Raw genomic sequence first — 19,710 nt, 5'->3', positions numbered from 1 at the left:
TTCTAGTCTTTCTTCATGTTCTTTTATAAAACGTTACATTTGTTTGTTGTCTTTTATTCTGTTTAGTCAAAGAAAACATATTTTCTATAATATACCTAAGAGAAGTCTGGATTGCCGTATTGCAAGTGTAAATCGCATGTGATTAATGAGTATTGATCGATTTGACACTATGTGTCTGAGTTTGAAAGTTTAAGTTTGAAATCGTTACAATTTTGTATAATAAATATGGCACATGAAACTGCTCGTATCTTTATCAATTTACTAATTTGGAACTTTGTTAGCATAAAGTATCATTTCTAAGCTTTATTTTGAAATCAGTTATTTCCAGTAATACTAACAATACATACATAAATACGAAAAAGAAAGAAAATGTCTCAATCATTTCCATAAAACGATGTTAATTATTCTTTCCAACTACTCCGAGAATAATCGTTTTATTATACTGAATTCAGTCACATATGTGCTTTAAACCTGTAATTTGGGAGTTGCACCTTCACTGCATTGTTAATCAGTGAACAAGTCAGTAAGATTATTTTACTTTCATGCATGACTCTATTCTTGCTTAGTATTTAAACCGATGATCTAAATCATTGAACGTGGATCTATATAGTTTATACATAACAGAATGTGATTACAAAATATGTTACTCAGTAAGGAAAAGTTTGCTGAAGATTGACAATGGTGTCTTTTTATCTCTCGTCTGGTTTCATAAGTGTGTTCCATATAGTCCAAAATGTCTCGTATAGGTTCGGTTGTGTGTGTGTGTGTGTGTGTGTGTGTGAGAGAGAGAGAGTGAGTGTTGGTGTTTATGTTAACAATATCATGACAACTTTACTAAACATTGCGTACCTAAAATAAGTAAATAAAAAAAAAGGAATATAATGCAAGAGACTCCCTTCATAAAGGCAACATTTCAGTGTGATGTCAGCTTCGATACCACTCAACAATACGAATGACGTCATGACTCACAACGAATGACGAATTGTGAACTGTTCCTCTCTAAACAGGTTAAAGTTTGTCCATGGTGCATCCCTTATATACCTTTCCCAGGTACGGTTTTCACGACTCACCGAGCGTCATTTCACACACTCACTCACACACACAAACACACACATGTATATATATATATATATATATATATATATATATATATATATATATATGTATATATATATATATATATATGTATATATATATATATGTATATATATATATATATATATATATATATATAGATATATCACTATATATATAGAGAGAGAGAGAGAGAGACATTGTGTGTGTGTGTGTGTGTGTGTGCGTGCGTGTGTGTGTGTTGAAAGACTATTGAAATACTCATTTGAATGACTTGAATTCCTGTATTTGACTTTCCCATGGTAAGCCATTTTTGACTATTAAATCGCAAGTCGCGATTGAAAATAGTATTCAAGCACACAGCTTAGTTGGTACGGTTGTATCAGAAATCGGTAATGAGGTTTCAAAATATGAAAACTATCTGCGATTTAAAAATGCGAGACTATTTCCTTTAAAAAAAAAGTGATTCTCCCATTGGTAACATGACACAAAAGCAAACGTCCATCATCCACATTTGTTTTCATTCTCTTTGTAGCTGATATCTACATGATCAATAAACTATGTTACATTTAAAAGTATTTTCGAAACATTTGTTCCATTAATTTTTTCAGGCATCATATCAACTTAATATATTGGTAGATGAATAAGCCTATGCACTTTTTGAGTTTGATCATCCAAAGTCAACGGATGTAGACAGAAAGACATCACATATCAGTTGAAAGAACCCATATTTTCTCTCCTCCACAGGTACACAAACTCACCCTCTCCCACTGTTTTGTAGTAATTTAACACACACACATGCAGAGAAGATAACTTATTTTCTAATGTAGTAATCATAAACGAGAAGTATGAAAATAAATGAATTGAATTGAATTTCGTAGTTGTCAACTTGATTTGCAATCGAAAGTTATTCTACGTATCCCTTTACAATAACCAATAATCTGTCACTATGAAGTTATCATCTTTTTTTTTCTTAAGGTAAGGTGTTTTAGACAGTCAACAATGCTTGTCTTTAACGTTTTTGCAATGTAAAGAGTGAGGGTGTGTTTGGGTAATGGTAAGAAAGTTGTGTTCCTGGATAATGGTAAAATGTGCTCTGTTTATCAAAGAAAACATACAATAAGATATCAAATTCTAATCACTTATTTCCTTTTAGACAATAGAAAAAGACATGTCTGTATGAGTGTGAGTGTGTGTTTAGGTGAGTATTTGGATCTTTTTCTTACGTTTTCACATTTACATTTAATAAATTCCCGTGACTGATATTGAAAACTTGAAAAGTATTTGAAAAGTAATAACGACCTAGAATTATGCAGAGAATGATACAGATATACAGGCACTGCGTATAAGTAATACAATGACATAACCTATCTTTAAAGTCGTATTAATGTCTTCATATTACACATTTTTGCAATTATATTATAGGTGCTACGTCAAAATGATTCTCGGCGTCTTAAATCCATTTTGATTTTTTTAAAAAAAGTATTTAAAAAAATGGCTACAAGAAATTTTGCCATTTCTCTTCTTCATGGCATATGTTATTGGTGTTCACAATAAATCATTGAATAGGATGACCAAAATGAGGAGCCAAACGGTCTTCTTACGCATATAAGAATAAACGAGAAGACGAAGAACCAATTTGCAAAGAGGCGTAACTGCTTTTCAATATGGTTGCAAGACAAGACAGGACTAAAGTCCATGCACCCATTTACCTGAATGAATTTCAACTGCTGCAGTGTATATCATTAATTCAAACAATATTGTTCGGAACCCCCCCCCCCCTTTTTTTTTTAAAGATGGTACACATTTGGCCAGTTTTAGTGAGCAGCGAATACACAGAAATACTGACACAAAAAAAAAATATATAGTTATTGGATACGGGAGTTGTTCCCGAGGAAAAACACTCAATGGAGACTGGGCTTGAAAATTCCAAACGTAAACCGTATGCTTGGAAATATTGGATAAGAGAAGGTGGCATATATCAGACATGAGGCCAAAATAATGCATGATCATTTTCACCAAAAATGTATTCACTTTCTGTTTCACCAATGTTTCTAGTAGCAATGCAGGATTTTGGACGAAACAACTCCTTAGTTTAAGAAGAAAAAAAAAAACAGTTTGCCCTCAGACTGCTATACAGTTTGCGATGTCTTTAGTCACCTGTTATAAGATATTTTGTCTCTTTGATTATAATGCATACACGAATGATAGACATTGACAAGACCCAAATAAATTTATTCTTCTCATTTTTCTTTCCGTCATAATGATAAAAATCAAGTCATTATATTATTTTTGAAAGTACGCATATATATATATATATATATATATATATATATATATATACACACATATATACAAGCGTGCATGTACACGCACTTACAAATGTATTTAATGTTATGTGTGACTGCATAAGTTTACATGAAAGTCGATCCCTGTATATGTGTACACATGTGCCTGTCTATGTATCTTTGTCGTATGCATTTAGGCCCTAATGAGGAAGTGCAATGAGAGTAATCCCGCTAAAGAATTTCAGGGTGACAAAAGTCAACATGAAACATGTTACATGCCGAGCAGTGAAAACAAAAGCAGTGATATATGAGATGGTATTAACATAAAGCATCATGTTAATTGACAGGGAGAGCTAGTGTAGGATGTTAGATGATGCGTGATCTATAGGACTGTAAGGTCATACTTTGTTCCCCAGCGTGGGATAACTCGTCTTTTCAAAATCGAAGCATTAAAATCCCTGAGATGTTACTACTCAATTTTTTTAGAATTTATTCGTTTATGAACCTTTCTCCATACTTTTCTTTCATCTTTCATATGTAAATGAATGAATCAGATGTTGTTAATGGATGATTTACAGAACACCTTCTAAAAAGTTGGACACACCTGTCTGAGTACGTCTATAATTTACGGCATGAGTCAATTACATTGCAATGAGTTTCATCCAATTCAAATTACTCAGAAGCCAATGGTATTTTTTCTTTAGTTTCTTTTTCAGATCAAATGCATTTTGAGGTGACTCTTGAATGTGCCTGATAATCGTGATGTTTGCAGAGATGTGAAAATTAATCTATTGTTTTGAAAATCCCTTAAAACTTGTGTCAAATGAAATGACTAATGTATACACATATAAATGAATGCCTTATATCAAGTTCTTTCATTCCTACTTACTTACATCAGTGCAAATGTTTGATTTGTGTCACACTTTTTCCAAATCTAAATACCATTTAGTAGTTTGTTAAGAAACGTCCACTAGTTCAAATAAAAAAGAACAAGACAATGCAAACGCTGATTACCAAGATTCACCACCATTGCAAAATTGCTTGATTTTTTCCCCTGTCTTTCTAAACTACAGGCTAGAAGTTGCCGAAAGTAAACCATTCATCGATATATTTAAACTACACTTTATAATATTTGATAGTAAATAAATTGTTCACATGTGATACGAGTGTAAGGCATACAAGGATGTGCACTCTATAAATTCTGATATCCTTCACTGAAGCTGTAAGATGAAGAGGTCATCAAATGAATATCCATTTGAAATAAGATATAAGCACCAGATCCAATTAAAGAAAAAAAAATGTGTTAGCTTTTGAAGCAGGAAACTAAATGACTCATCACGTTGCGCGGATGAATCTTGCGGATTTCATCACGTGAGTAGCCTCTTTCATGTGCACGTACCTTCCCCTGACTCAATAAAAAGCCGACATCTTGAAAGCATGGAAGTGGACTAGATTTAATTCGATCTTTGTGGTAAACGAGGTAGACAGGTTTATGTCTAGAGATTGGCAACTTTTTCACGGTTTCAGCTTTTCCTCGTTTTTCAGAGACGCATACTCGAGAGTAGGTGTGAGGAAATAAATTAACCAATGAAGACGTGTGTTTCTCTTCAAAATATTACTATTCACACTAGGCATATTATCAACTCCTCTTAAAACAATATAAATCGGATATAACGATTTTGTATTTGATAGGTCTTTTATTGCCTCGCTTGTTTTAATTCGTGTTGTCATTGATTAATAGATTGATTGACTGATTTTTCCGATTCTATCCACCAGGATTTTCATATCATACAGGAATCTACTCACAATGATTGACAACCGAGTGTTGGTGCGGTTGGGGCTTCTTTTCATAAACATTCACTTCGGTGGTAAGCATAGTTTAAGACTTGGTTTATTTTTTTTTCTTCTCCCTTTTTTCAATTTTTTTTTTGTCGTTTTGGTACGTGTTTCTATGTATAACCCCAAAGACAGAATAAGCAGGGTGATAAGATCTGCAGCTCTACTGCTGCAGCAAATCGATTATCATGATTATGATAACGTTTAGAGAGCGTAAAGATATTCAAACTCGCGAAAATATCTTATTGTTTCATTGGGTGTGAACAATCAAATGTGTCTCATAGTTATAAAACATTTTCCTCACTTTGTCATGCTCAATTTTTCCTGGGATCTATCGACCGATCTTCTTACATTTCTGTTGCAGCTGGAATAACGTTGAACCTCGAGGTACCATCGCCTCTACGGGCTGGCCGTGAAGATACCGCAGTTTGCACAGGAAATGACGTCCCCGGCTGGGGAGCGCCGACCTGGCAGTTGAATAGCGTTCAACTCACAGAAGGGTTCACCACCGCTAGCAGTGCCATCGTCCAAGATATAGTACAACCATCACGTTATTAGATTGGACGATGATTTTAGAGGAAATGGTATTCCAATCTATCACTTTAAGGACTTTTAAGCAGATATGGAAACCACCCAAGCGTACAATTTACATCTGTAAAAATGTAGGAGCAGGTTAAAAAAACCAGACTTTTGTGGTGCAAATTTGGTGCCATTTTCTGCTCCCCGCCATATCGAGATCATCGTGTCGGCATGGTGCCAAGGCAAAATAAAACTTGAATTTTTTGCAAACATTTCATTAAATTGTGCCATTTCAGATCATGAAAATGAAATAGACATACATAAAAAAAAAAATACGTACTGAGACATATCATATCGATGTAATGTACATACGCAATACGTATACATATCTTTATGGCACATATTTTATATATGTATATTCATATATTTGTCCTTCTACAGATCATAAGCTCATAAATGCACAAAAGTAATAACGATGTGTCCTCACAAAGTTCCCCTGCCATTATTCACCATTAGTCTACATTTATCAATTCATTCACAATACAGATCACAAGAAAATGTTAATAGCAATGGCTATACAAATGGCTACTTGGAAAGTAGGGCGTGTGTGTTTGGACATAACAGTGATTGGTGAACATTTTGCATAATACAGAAAAAAAGGGGGCATCAAACTTTCATTTCTCTCACTACTTACGTCTAATTGTGACATCAATTTGTTCGGATATAAACAGAAACTGAAAATTTTCAAGGGAAAATTACACAACATAAAACAGAGACAGAAAACGCTTCAGAAATCAAACCTGGAAACCCAGACGGAAGTAACCTTTCACCTAGTGAGACACCGTCGATGGAATTCCGCACATTTATTCCACAAATGGTTCGTTTATCTCACTGAACATGATATCTGAAAAAAGGACGAATACTTCATCTACTCATACACATATGCAGAAGGCGAAAATTTGACGAATTTCAAGAAATATTCAGCGTAAGATTCGTCTTCCATATATCAGAGCTGAGATGGGTGAAAGGGAAGAAATTTTACAGACTCTTAGCGGACACTCTAAGGATTATAGGGAGACACGAACATGAGAAAAAAAGTTACCTAATAACACCGTCTGCAAGAAAGGACACGAGGACGATTTTTGAAATCCTACCGTACCCTCATAAAAATGTTATATCTTGTAGGTTAGAAATTATGAATAAAACATGTTAGAAAAATCAGCTTTTCGTTTCCGCCCACAACGACAGTTACGTTACCCATACTCTTTGAGGAACTCAATGCGCAGGTTGATCGGATATGAACTTTGACCGACTTCGGGAGAGGGAAACAAAACGGTCCAATTTCTAATCTTCAGAAACGCTGTCCCCGATGGGCTTATAAGAAAACCTGGCCCTAAAGAATCAGTCTTTATAACCATGCCGCCAATTTTGCCATTCTCATATTCATAAACACGATAAATCTGCTTCTTTTAAGGCATGGTGGTAAATAATTCCAAGTGAGACATTAGGCAGATTATGAGGCTTTCATAACAGACTCTCTACGCTGTGTGATTAGACTGACCGCAAAAATATTCCAAGAAACAGATACATGTCAATAAACCAATGCTTAGACTTCCATGAATGTAGACTAGTTTAGGATACATTACCTTATCTTGTAAGACTGACCAAATGTTGAACAGAAAGACCGTCATTTGTGTTGGGAGACACTCGTTTTCTGCCCATTTCTTATAAAGGTTACAATTAACGTTCTTGTACCAGCCGAGAGTCGTGTTCGTAAGGTTACAAAAAGTTATCAGTGCAGAGTCTGAAGTTCTGGAAATAATCAAGGCAAAGAAGGAATCGATGGTATACTTCCTGTGTAACATATCGGTAATCTATTACAGGCGTCATGGAAGTTTAAATTGTCGACAGGAGCAAAACAATAAAGAACTTGCCACACGGACGGCGAAATGGAAAAGCATTGGAGGTTGAAAGCGGAAGTGAACTTTCACCTACATTAATGAGTGAGCACAAAAACAGGCTTTTTAACACCCCTTAAGGTTGAAATGCTCTTCCCCTATAGTAGATGTATAATGTTTGAATACTTGTTTATCTTACCTGACTTGAAATTAATCCAAGAGGTGTGTAGTTTGGTGTACATGAGTAACTTTGTCATACTCCCAGATGGAACGTGCAAGGAGAGTGATATGTGACATGATATAACGTCCGCTCTACGACTACGTGTAGATGGACCGCATTATAATTGCCTATGCTGAATTATACAGTTTTGTTGTCTTCCTTCTATAAAAATTACCCTGTATATGAAACTCATAAACTTCGATTGTGGAAACATTGAAAGTTCATAAGACAATTGTCATAAACGTATCGTCTATCAAGGTTTATATTCTGCCACTTCAATCCACAGGGAGTGTTTTATTTTTAATCTTTTGTGTGACGGTAGCACTGCAGGCTTAACAAAAGAAAGAGTGTATCAGTTCTAATGATGACAATTGTTTCGGAAAAAAAGCATTATAACAGGTCTACTGACCACTAGCTTACTTCCCCGGACAGGTTTGGATTTCTGACAGACGGAAATGGCAGTCATTATGACCAACGAGTTCATGGTAATAACATGACGCTATCTCAACCATATTTGCTGCTATTTAAGTGGATCAGTGATAAGGATTACTCCCGACTCTTCTTTTCATCCACACTCTTTAAGAAATCGCCATTTAAACTTCATAAAGAAGATGATGCCTTGTGGAATGAACGAGCAGCAACACTGACTGACAGGGTCCGACTAAGCTCGACAGTTCAGGGGTAACTCTAATCTGTAGCGGTGGCACAAATACGTGCAACGGTTATGCGGGTGAGTACATGCAGCTTGATATCTTGATAATGTTCCAAAACACACATCAAGCATTTAGGACGAAGTAAAACATGCAATGACGTATGTGTATCGACGTTAATATTTGAAGAGATTTTAGCATTTCTGTTTCCTCAACAATGTATTAACTCTCATACAATGGGAAAATCTGAATTCTTAACAGAGGGTTCATATTCAAATTTTGATGTTAAAAAACTAACATGACTTAGCACCTTACTGCTTGCAAGAAAACATTTTCTTTTTCCTATAAACTTTACCTTCTACTTATTATTCTTCTCTACCAAAACCTCGAACAAACCTATTCGTAATTGCCTAGCATTTACTTTATTTAAACAATCAATTGCCAACTGTTATGAATTTAGATTTTACGGTTTATTTAGCAAATAATGTAACCATCTCATTATAGAAACCCTTTTACTTCAACCATCAATACCATTAGACCGTTAGTAAGATAATGTTCATTGTTTTATTCATAAAAGGCAACGAATTTTCCTCCTTCAATTCCCCCATACTATTTAACTGGTCTTCGTGCAAGACCAGCAACTCTATACTTACAGTGCAGATGAATTAGGGTTATCCAGCTGCCTAGTCTTTCCATCCTTTCAAAGCTCTCATCAGTTTCGAATTATTTGCTCGGCTATTCTTTGACGAAAAATTACCGGAAGAATTCATCGGTGATTTTTCATCCTATATATTCAAGGACATTTCTATACATCAACTCTCTCTCTCTCTCTCTCTCAACACAAACATACATACAGACACACACACCTACACATACATATTTCCTGTAATGTATTGTTGAAGAGTTTGTTCGCAAAAACCGATAAGTCCATTTTTGAAGATTTTAAAGTACGGTCTCTGTCATAAAGTATAAAATGATACCTTTTAAATGATATATTGGTCACTACATATAATATTTTTTTACATTTTTTTGTACATTTTTAAAGTTATGGTCAAAAGAAGCAAAAGTTTTTTTTTTATTATTCTCTTTATTTTTCTTGACCTTTGATCGAAAATATTTCCATTTGGCAAATATGGACTTATCGGTTTTTGCGAACAAACTCTTCATTTATTGATAATTCAATTTTCCAATGCAGACTTTGTGAAGTGAAATTGAAGCTCATAAATTCGTAACATAACACATGAGGCCTACATTAAATTGTGCATACCGTGTGTTGCTTTTTTATTTGTTATTTTCATGTAATTATTCTTTCATCTTTAATGTTAATAGTGAGGCTAGTAGGTGGATCAAACGAAAGGGAGGGCCGAGTTGAGATATCGTGTGACGGTCAGTGGGGCACGGTTTGTGACGATTGTTGGGATATCAAAGACGCGCACGTCGTCTGCAGAGAGCTCGGCTACCCATCAGCCTCAGCTCATTATACTGAGGCCCACTTTGGGGAGGGATCTGGACAAATCTGGCTTACTGGAGTTACTTGTGCAGCTGGAACTGAAAACTCCCTGCTCCAATGCACTCGTTCATACTGGGGATGTGATACCAATTGTGGTCACCATGAAGACGCCGGAGTGAGGTGTGAGGGAGACAGTAAGTTGGAATCATTAAATCACGAAAGTTTAAGCTGTAGTCGGTCAAGATAACGTTATCATGCATTTATTATTCTATTATGTTTATTTCCTGGCGAGTGTATTCAAACTCCCACATATCAAATTGGTTGTTTCCCTTTGTTCTTCATTATCGTGTATTCTTTCTTTTTTCTGCAGCCAGGGAAATTGAAGGGATGCTTCATAACCCCTATTTCTATTTCCTTATTGACATGTAGATACAACATGTCATGTAAGATTAATGTACCCCATTTATGTCAGCAGAACCATACATAGTAAAAAGGTCAACATGCAATGACCTCAAAACATAATTGTAATACTATTATCTGGGCAATTACCCCCACAGAGCAATTACCCCCAGGCTAAATACTAGTTAGTGGTAAGGTTAGAGTAAAGATTGGGGTGAGGGTTAGGTTTAGGGTTAGGAGTTTGGGTTAGGGTTAGGATTAGGTTCAGGATTAGGATTAGGATTAGGGCCAGGGGAAGGGACCGGGGTAATTGCCCAGGGGGTAATTGGCCTAGACTTATTATTATAATCGAGCCATAAAAGTGATATCTGAAAAAAAAATGGCACAAGCTGGATGAAATCACTAAAGAAATAAAAAAAAAAAACAGTTATATGTGGGTCAATACTCTAATAAGGTATAGGGAAATCTATTTCTTCGCCGACGGTCACCATTTCTATAGAAGCGGCTTTTTTTCTTCTTCTATCTAAGGCTCTTTCAGAATTTTCCAGGGGTAGGGGCAATGACAGTCTTTGCCCCGAGCTTTCGTGTGTATTCAAAGAGGTATTGTGGTTGAGTGGGTAAGACCGCGTGACACCAAATGTGAGGTTTCTGGTTCGAGTCCCTGAGTAGCAGTGGTTGTGCTCTGAGTCAAAGTCATTAATCCTATTTGCCTAGTCCTTCTTAGGGGACTTAGACCCGTCCAGTTCTCTGGTTGATTTTGGAAGTAGTCATTACTTCTTCAAGGGCTAAAAAAAAATCATATGAGTTGATTTGATTCAAAATGTTCATTCTTTAACCTGGTCATTCCAAATTCATTTTCGCCGATAATTTAGTCTTCTTCTCTTTTTTTTTTTCGTTTCCTTTCATTTCAAGTATGAAGTACAATATAATATTTGCATATGCATACAAAATCATTGCAGCACATGCAATCATAATAGTCAAACTAACTGAATTACATCAATGCAGTGATTTTCAATTTTGTCAGGTTATTCCTTCGTCAATGGAAAGGATTCATCGAAGGTGTCTCTAAATGAAAAAAAAAATCGACTCCTTGTGCCATTTAATTTCGTATAAACAAAATATGCACATGGGATATGAATAGTGATTCATAATAAATAAATGATGGCAATCATCTGTTTTCAAAAGTAGTCAAATTTTGATTTACAAATCTATTTAGTATCCTGGCAGCATTTGACAACGCGGTCATAATGGACACAAGTAACATTTGAAGTGAATTATTGGTGTATCGAACCTTTAATGTTTTCTTGGTAAATTTGTCCCTTTCTCCGTTTTAAGGAACCGTAAATTAGATTGCTATAACTGTGAATTTTCTCTCCGCAATTTTGCAGTCACGTCAATTTTTTAGTGAGTAGCCGACAAAACGAACCTTTAATGTTATCTTGGCTTCTTTTTCCATGCTAAGGAACCGGCAGTGTAGATGCGTACAACGTTCGTAGCGACTTGATATTAATTCCCACGGAAGCGGACCATGGGGGCGTCCTACAGTGCAACCTACAGAGTAGTGAACAGTCCAGAACGTTAGAAGTCCAGTGTAAGTATACAAACCATTGGCTTTATTAGGAGGATATAGATTACGTTACAATGGAATAAGTGTGTGCTGGTGGTAAATCACAAAATATCAAGCTGTAAAATTCTGTAAAACACACAAAATCATTTCACTATCAGTTACCCAGTTTAGGTCTTCTCCAAAAATACATTATCTTAACTGTAGTGCTTGATCACGCCTGGAATAAGCCAGTTCGGAGTTAGCTCATGGGCACATTGGTACGAATGACTTTTCTTTTTTCTCAGTTGGTTAGGGGCACTTCACTCGTTTTCAGAGCGACATAATGCATAAGCTTCACGCAACTATTTATGGGATTCATCAATCCCGTTCAAACAAAGAATAAACTTGCGTAGACCAGATGAGCAGAATGATCTGTCAATTCACACTTGAGGAAGCATCCATTTCATTATTTTGCATTGGATGTATGACAATCTTTTTCTATTGATATTGCCAAATACCACTTTTGCTGTCAGGTGGATGTACTGGCAAGCGGCGTTTATAAGGATTACATGAATAATCATTATATGACAGATGCTTATCCCAGTAAATTTACAAACCAACATGCCTGTTGGTCCGAATGACCTTGTTTCTGCTCATGCGCAAAGTGGAACTCCGAACTGGCTTATTCTGATATGGATTTTTTTCCCTCATAATATTATCAAAGCTATATGTGACCGTGCATCACAAAACGAACAAGAAGTCGCACCTCTTGATTTTACGTGAGGACTCAAAAAAGGTGAACCTGGTCAATTAAGTCAATATTGAGTTTTCCATATTTTCTGAAGGAAATACCCTTCTTCTACATTCTTCTTAATTTGGGGATCATAAAATGAATGGAAAAGTGCATTTTCAGCAGTTTCTCTACAACTCTTTTTTGTAGGGTAGAGAGATCAGGTATGGCTTTGAGACTCCTTTTCATTACTTGATAACCCTTTGCACACTCTTTACTTTCAAGTCTGATAACTTTTGAAGGGGTAAAGCTACTGCATTGAAAGTTGACATTAATGATGGTCAGAATGTGTTGATAGAATATGCTCAATTTCAAATTAATCTGATAATCCCTTCATTGTTGTTGCCCCAGTGGTTTACATCCTGTTGTTTGTCCCATTTATCGCACAGCTAGCACGGTTTGGTAAAGATTACGCGCTTGAATAGACAGATAGACCCTATACTGGCGACTTTTTGCTTGTTTTGTGATGCAGGGTCACATATGAATTAAAGAATGCATCTCTTCTCCTAAGCACAGACACATCACACCGAGAACTGTAATAACTCTGCAAGTTGCTTGTTGAAAACGCGTTGTTTTCAAGATTCGTTTCCGTTTAGTTCACCGTTGAAATGGCAGTACTCCATCGGTCTGGTCAAGCAATACATTTCCTCTAGAATCATGCGTTTTAAGAACTCTGGCTTCCGCGTTATCCCTAGGAGGCACACCGACTGCTCACATTGGATCTTCTCTATTGAACTCGGTCACTCTTATTGATTTAAAGGGAAAGTCTAGTATTGGTTGAGGTGAAAGTTAAGCCTTTATATTTTTTTGGCGAGATACTTAGAAAACACCTTACGAAATGTTAAAGAGCATACAATTCTTAGGGGAATTCAAAGTTTATTTTTTTTATTAATTGATAAAAATGTTTGAAGTGGCTGAGATATCCACAAACAAAGTAAACCAAAGAGATCTTAATAAAAGGTGGGTCCACCGATTTTTAGGTTTGCTTTGTTTTGGATATCTCAGCCATTTCAAACATTTTTATCAATTAAATTTTGAATTCCTCTTAAAATTGCATGCTTTTCGATATCTCACGACAGGTTTCTCATTATCTCCAAAAATCATCATCAAAAATCGTTGGAAACCTAAAGCCCCATCTAAACCAAAACTGTACATTCCCTTAAAATACTAAATTCTGTTGACGTATTCAAAAGTTTCCTTACGAAGTATTTGTTCAACTTGACCGCCATTAATTGATTACCATTATTCTGAACTATAATATAGTTCAGAATAATGCTATTATACTGTTTCACTTTGTCCTTTCCTTCAAGAGACCTTTGTGCTTGTAATTCATTATTTTGAACAAGTTGCGCCAAGAGGTCTTACACCATATACAATACTTTTCACTAAACACGCAAACAGGTATACTCAGACATAAATACATACATACACGATAACGAAGAGGGGACTTGCTATCAATTTTATTCATTCTTGAGAAAAAAAAATAACAAAAAGAAGTTGTTGTTGTTGTTGTTTTTTCTTCTGTTCAGCGGGTGCTCATTGACTGACCTATTGATATGTAACACTTTGATATCCTCTGGTGATTTTGTTCATACATTAATGATAATCAGGCATTAAATGCCTGGACAATTGAACTTAAATGTTTGAAAGAATAAAGAATCCAAAAGTAATCATCAGAGCATTGAAAATTAGCAGATATGAACACAAACTACTAGTATGTGGGAGAAAGATTTGGGGTGACACCATGTGTATGTAGTCCTTAACCGGATCGTTGTTTGGCAGAAGAGCCTAGAAAGAGGAGAATTAAAGAGGAAAATGACATTATGGGGGTTGTAAGGAGGGCAAAAAGTGAAGAGTGGGGGACAGTAACGGGTTAGAAGTTGAAGTTGGACTAGTGGAGACGGTAGAGAAAGAAACAGAGAGAGTGGTAAGGAAGAATAGAGTGAGAATCAAGAAAGATGTTCGGACATCCTTAGAAGGAGAAAGATGAAACAGAAGGGAAGAGGAAGAGGGAGGAGTTGAATGATGGAAAATCATGGATATAGGAGAGTGGAGTGAAGATTCCCCCTCTATTCACTTTCTGCCCTACTTACAACCCCCATATGTCACTTTCCTCTTCAATTTTCCTCTTTCTAGGCTCTTCTGCCAAACAACGATCCGGTTAAGGACTACATACACATGGTGTCAACGCAAATCTTTCTCCCTCATATACTTCACCATGCAAACCTTCAAACAACACACAAACTATGTTTAACACCAATAGTAGCGATATTATCGATAAAGAAGTGCAAAGTTAAGGGTATCAATATCAATAACGACTACTTATAATTGACATTCAACAATGGATAATTTGTCAATGCGAAAGATAGATAAAGTTTGAAACTATTGACTTTCTGTCTGTAATTTTTCAAGCACCAAGACTATAAACTTTCAAACAATGTATGGTTTATTTCATTTCACAAGCATATGAAGAAAAACATTTTCGTGAGGCAATCGGCTAATGATTTAGAGTGACTGAAAAGATGCATTTTAGAGATTTTAGAGCAATAAATCATTTCCAAGCACTTTACCTAGATAATTCCGAAAGTAAAAAACAAGAGTTTTAAGTTTCAAATTCCCAACACCTTTGGGAGACTTCAGGCAGATAGAAAATAACTTTAGCTTGTGATTTCCTTCCAAATATTCTGTTTTCATCCTTTAAAGAAAGATTACTTAGTTTAATGTTTTCAGAACTTAATATCTTGGACTTTGAAATAATTTTGGCAGGCGATGTATATAACTATGCATGCATGCATCGTACAGTGTCGTAATCAAATGTCACATTGCATAAAAAACAAACACAATTCGCCTTTAAAGATGACTTATTTTTGTTTATAAACTTAGGGTAGACAATGTTAGCTTTAGAAAATCCACAAAGTGTAAACCATGTGAAAATGTTACTTTAAGCTAAAGGTAAAGGTCTATTTAGACATCTCTTATTCACTCTTCGTTGTGTGATTGTGCGCGCACGCAGGATTTATAGTGCCCTAGAACCTGCTTATTCATATGAACTAATCTCCACAATTCTATTGCAAAACTTGAGGTACTCATATGTTCATTTACCTATATGCGAGGTTGTGTGACGCTTGTGATACAAAGTCACATGGATACGTGATGATGAAGATAATACACGCTGAGATGCAGTTTACACAGCAGTGAAGTACTAACTAGCTGTCTACGTATACCACTTGTCATGTGACAGACGCCCCCGCGGACAATATCACCGTGATCCAGATCAGTCACGTCGAGAATGAAGAGGAAACAAATGACCTTAAGATCACGTGTCATGTCAACCCATGTGACCAGCCATTTCCACCAATCAGGACATACGAGATTGCAATCGATGACGTCATTCAGTCATCTTCAAGCTCCCCCACCGTGACCCTTGACCCTCTCCCCAGTGGATGCGTAGAAATCTCCTGCACCGGAATCAACGAGATTGGTAACACGACTACTGTACAGACTTACTGTACAAAAAGCTGTGGTAAGAGAATATTTTTACTTTTCAATCCTCATATAATTTTCATCATTTTTTTTTTTGTACCAGACCCACCTGGGATGATGTAATAACTTTATATGTTTCCCACATGCACATGCTTTAGCTTGGAAACACTTTTAATTTGATGACAGTAATCCCCACTATAGGGAGTTTTGGAACTTTACTCATTATCACTGTTTTACTGTTATTGCGAATGTTGACACTCTTACAGGAATTTCTAATATATAATACCAGCATTGTCTATGATAATTGTATTTCAAATACGAGTGGGAAATGGATCATTATTCTTCTATCATTGTCACTGCACGTCTTTTATCTACCGGTAGAAACCAGTGGCGAGCCCCCCGCATCTGATATCTTGTCGATCAAGACTTCGGAGTTCCTAGGCAAAGACCGTCAGATGAATCTGCTAATCCTGTGTCGAGCTAACCTGAGCGACCAGCCGTACCCGTATCTCCATTCGTATTCAATTGGAGTTGATGGGACCATCCTGTCCAACGCGAGCTGGACCTCGGCCGTCCTGAGACCTCGCCCAAACAGGTGTATTAATGTCACGTGTTCCGCAACTAATGGCGTCGGAATTACTTCCGCTTTGGCGAGGCACTGTCCGAGGGGTGAGCAATAGGAAATTCAAAAATGTATCTCTTTCTCTCCCATCGTCTCCTTGACATAAAGCCATAGTATGCTTCCGTCTGTCAAAATCCTTTGCGGGACATGATCTAGTGAATTTGAAGAATCATTTGCAATGGTCTGGAGTAATTTAGGACTTCATGGACTGGTGAGAAAAGCTGGGAATACTATGTGATTTACTGAGTTACATTTCTGCCTAGTGCATGTAACGATATGATGTTTATGATTCAACACGGCTTCCTTTTACAACAAAATCTGATAGAGAATTTTATAATTCTGTTTTAGTGCTTTTCTCGAAGAAATATTTGACGTATACATAACTACTACTCCGCCTGAATGGAGACATTACATGATCATAATTACCTGATTTTCGAAAGGAGAGAATTTGTGTCTCCTAACGTTTTGGATTATATTACATCCCATCAAATCGCCATCTTTACTGATAGCATTATTATAGTACACATTTCTCGCACATTGAGTCCGTAAAGCTCGGGATAGAATTATGCATATAGGCCTATACATGATATACAAAATGCGTTCTTCACTAGCCATCCTTTTTTTTTAGCTTGTTTTTTTTTCTACCACATTGCATGTACATGTACATCTCTTTCTGTTCCTCAGATCCACCTGCGTCTAACATCATCTCTATCAAGTTAGAGCAGAACGAGCAAGATTTGGGAACGAGTCTCAATATCTCGTGTCACGTGAATCCCACCGACCAACCGTTTCCACCAATCGGTGTCTTTGAAATCGCCGCTGATGAAGACATTTTGTCAAGATCCAACGCATCTTCAACCATCATGGAAGATCAACCCAACCGGTGTATCGATATATCGTGTACCGGTATCAATCAATTCGGGGAGACAGTATCTACGCGTAATTACTGCCCACTGAGATCAGGTAGATTCCTTATAGGTTCTGATTATATAAAGGATAAGTAAATGAATATTTCTTATTTGACTGACAGTTCATGTTAAATAATATTAAGTTGAATTGCTTTCATACATTTCAGCTTTTGTGGTTTCTTTCTAATGCTTTGCTTAGGCAAGTTTTGCACTAGGCTTGTTATGGGTGGAGATAAAACAATGAAAGGGAAAATAAAAGAGCCTATTTGACTTCATATATCATTTCAAGTAAGATTGTTTTATGGTTATAATATTATGTACTTTTTGTTTGACTGAACTTGTCGAGAAAAGGTTTGTTCTGCTTTTAAATGAAGACAAATACATTGTACCTTGCTCTCATAGGTCACGCGCCCCCAGCGAGTAACATCCTCTCCATCGAGACCCAGGAGATCAATGCGGAAAGAAGCCAGGTCATTCTCGTTATCACGTGTCACGTCAGTCTTGAAGACCAGCCGTTCCCACACCTCCACACATACACCATCGGAGTCGACAACACCACGCTTTCCTCGTCCAGCTGCGCCTCGGCTCTCTTCAGACCACGCCCACACAACAGGTGCATCAATGTCACGTGCTCTGGGACTAACGGGATTGGTTGGACCTTCACCAGTCATAAACATTGTTCAACATTTGACTCGGAGAATGGTAAGTAAGCGAGGTGCGCTGATGATGATAAGCCATAGTCAAAGAGATGATTACTAGAACGAACAAATAAATTTATTGAGAGAATCTGGGTTCATTACGTCAATGTAACTTTATTTTGCAAGACATGTAGCTGAGTTATACTCCTTACGGTAACTCGAATACTAAAGATCTTTTTTTTTAAGCCTTTGTAATAAAAATCAGGCCTTTAATAATCATATTCACTTTATTTTAAATCTAAATAGATCTACGATTCAATCGACAGTACAATCTCAAGTAACATTTTCAATTTTGGCCAAAAAAACTCAAGATTTATTGGGAATATGACATAAATGTCGATGAAAATTAACAAGCACACTGTTTATGTTATTCTTTGGTGTTCTTCAAATGTGAAAAATAAAAAGCAAACTATTCATGTCAAATACATTATTGATATGGGAATAATTTCGCAGTTGAGCTGCTTTTCGTTAAACATTTCTAAATTTTAACTCGTAACGATCGAAGAGGATTTATCTTCCGGCATAGTCGCAATTGTTTCCCCACTACAAAACAAATAATTAGACTGTTTATTGAGCTTTCCCTCGAAAGAAACAATCGAACACGTTGAAACACATGCATTTATCTCCTTAAGGTAATACAACCAGTGTGCTTGATCAAGCAAAATAGTTTTATTTTACAGGTTTGTATCTGAATTTTCCCCTTGCACGTCGTATCGATAAGTTTGTCGATTTCTCAAAATGACTTCTTCACTCCCTAAATTGTGGTCCTGCCTTACTACAGGTCCAATTGCTGGTCTTCGTCGAGGAGTTCTTCAGCAGCCGTCGACCACGTACGCCCTGCTCGTCGCCGTGTTCTTCCTGTCGTTGTTGACCTGTGCGACAGTGATCATGAGAAGGAGAGAGGTCACGGTCTTTTAAAAGTTAAACGCATTCTGCATACCTTCAAGTCTTCTTTTACTAAGTTAATTGAGTACGATGAGAAAAACTTCCTTTTTGTTTTCAATCCACCTTTTAATTTTTTTTTTTCAGGATTATCCGGTTTTTGTTATTGTTGTTCATAAAAGGAAAGGAGGATGAAAGATTTCCTTTTATTTTTCTAGTCTGTCTTCATGTTCTTTTATAAAACTTTACATTTCCACGTTGTCTTTATTCTGCCTAATAAAAGATAAAAATATTTTCTATGATATACCCAAAAGAAGTTTCGGTTGAAGTACTGCAAGCGTAAATTGCATGTGATTAACGAGGATTGGTTGACTTGAAACTGTGTGTCTGACGTTGAAAGTTTAAGTTTGAAATCGTTACAATTTTGTATAATAACTATGACGTATC

General features: G+C 36.3%; 1 protein-coding gene and 1 long non-coding RNA gene across 2 annotated transcripts; both read left to right on the top strand.

The window, feature by feature from the left end:
• The first annotated feature begins 9,836 nt into the window (after positions 1-9,836).
• Positions 9,837-16,042, top strand: LOC139713074 (uncharacterized). The gene is made up of 3 exons (XR_011709618.1): positions 9,837-10,129; positions 11,797-11,925; positions 15,912-16,042. It is a non-coding gene; the product is annotated as an uncharacterized lncRNA (long non-coding RNA).
• A 682-nt stretch (positions 16,043-16,724) lies between these two features.
• Positions 16,725-19,299, top strand: LOC139713079 (uncharacterized). The gene is made up of 4 exons (XM_071624835.1): positions 16,725-16,822; positions 17,460-17,738; positions 18,086-18,385; positions 19,163-19,299. The coding sequence occupies exons 2-4, from the start codon at positions 17,639-17,641 to the stop codon at positions 19,297-19,299; spliced, it is 537 nt and encodes a 178-aa protein (XP_071480936.1). The 5' UTR covers positions 16,725-16,822; positions 17,460-17,638.
• Positions 19,300-19,710: the final 411 nt, after the last annotated feature.

Source organism: Diadema antillarum, unplaced genomic scaffold (assembly GCF_040938485.1).
Source record: "Diadema antillarum isolate AM-2024a unplaced genomic scaffold, OU_Dant_1.0 seq00001903_RagTag, whole genome shotgun sequence".
NCBI lineage: Eukaryota > Metazoa > Echinodermata > Echinoidea > Diadematoida > Diadematidae > Diadema > Diadema antillarum.
The sequence above is the reverse complement of the archived record's forward strand: the minus strand, read 5'-3'. Positions and strand labels throughout refer to the sequence as shown.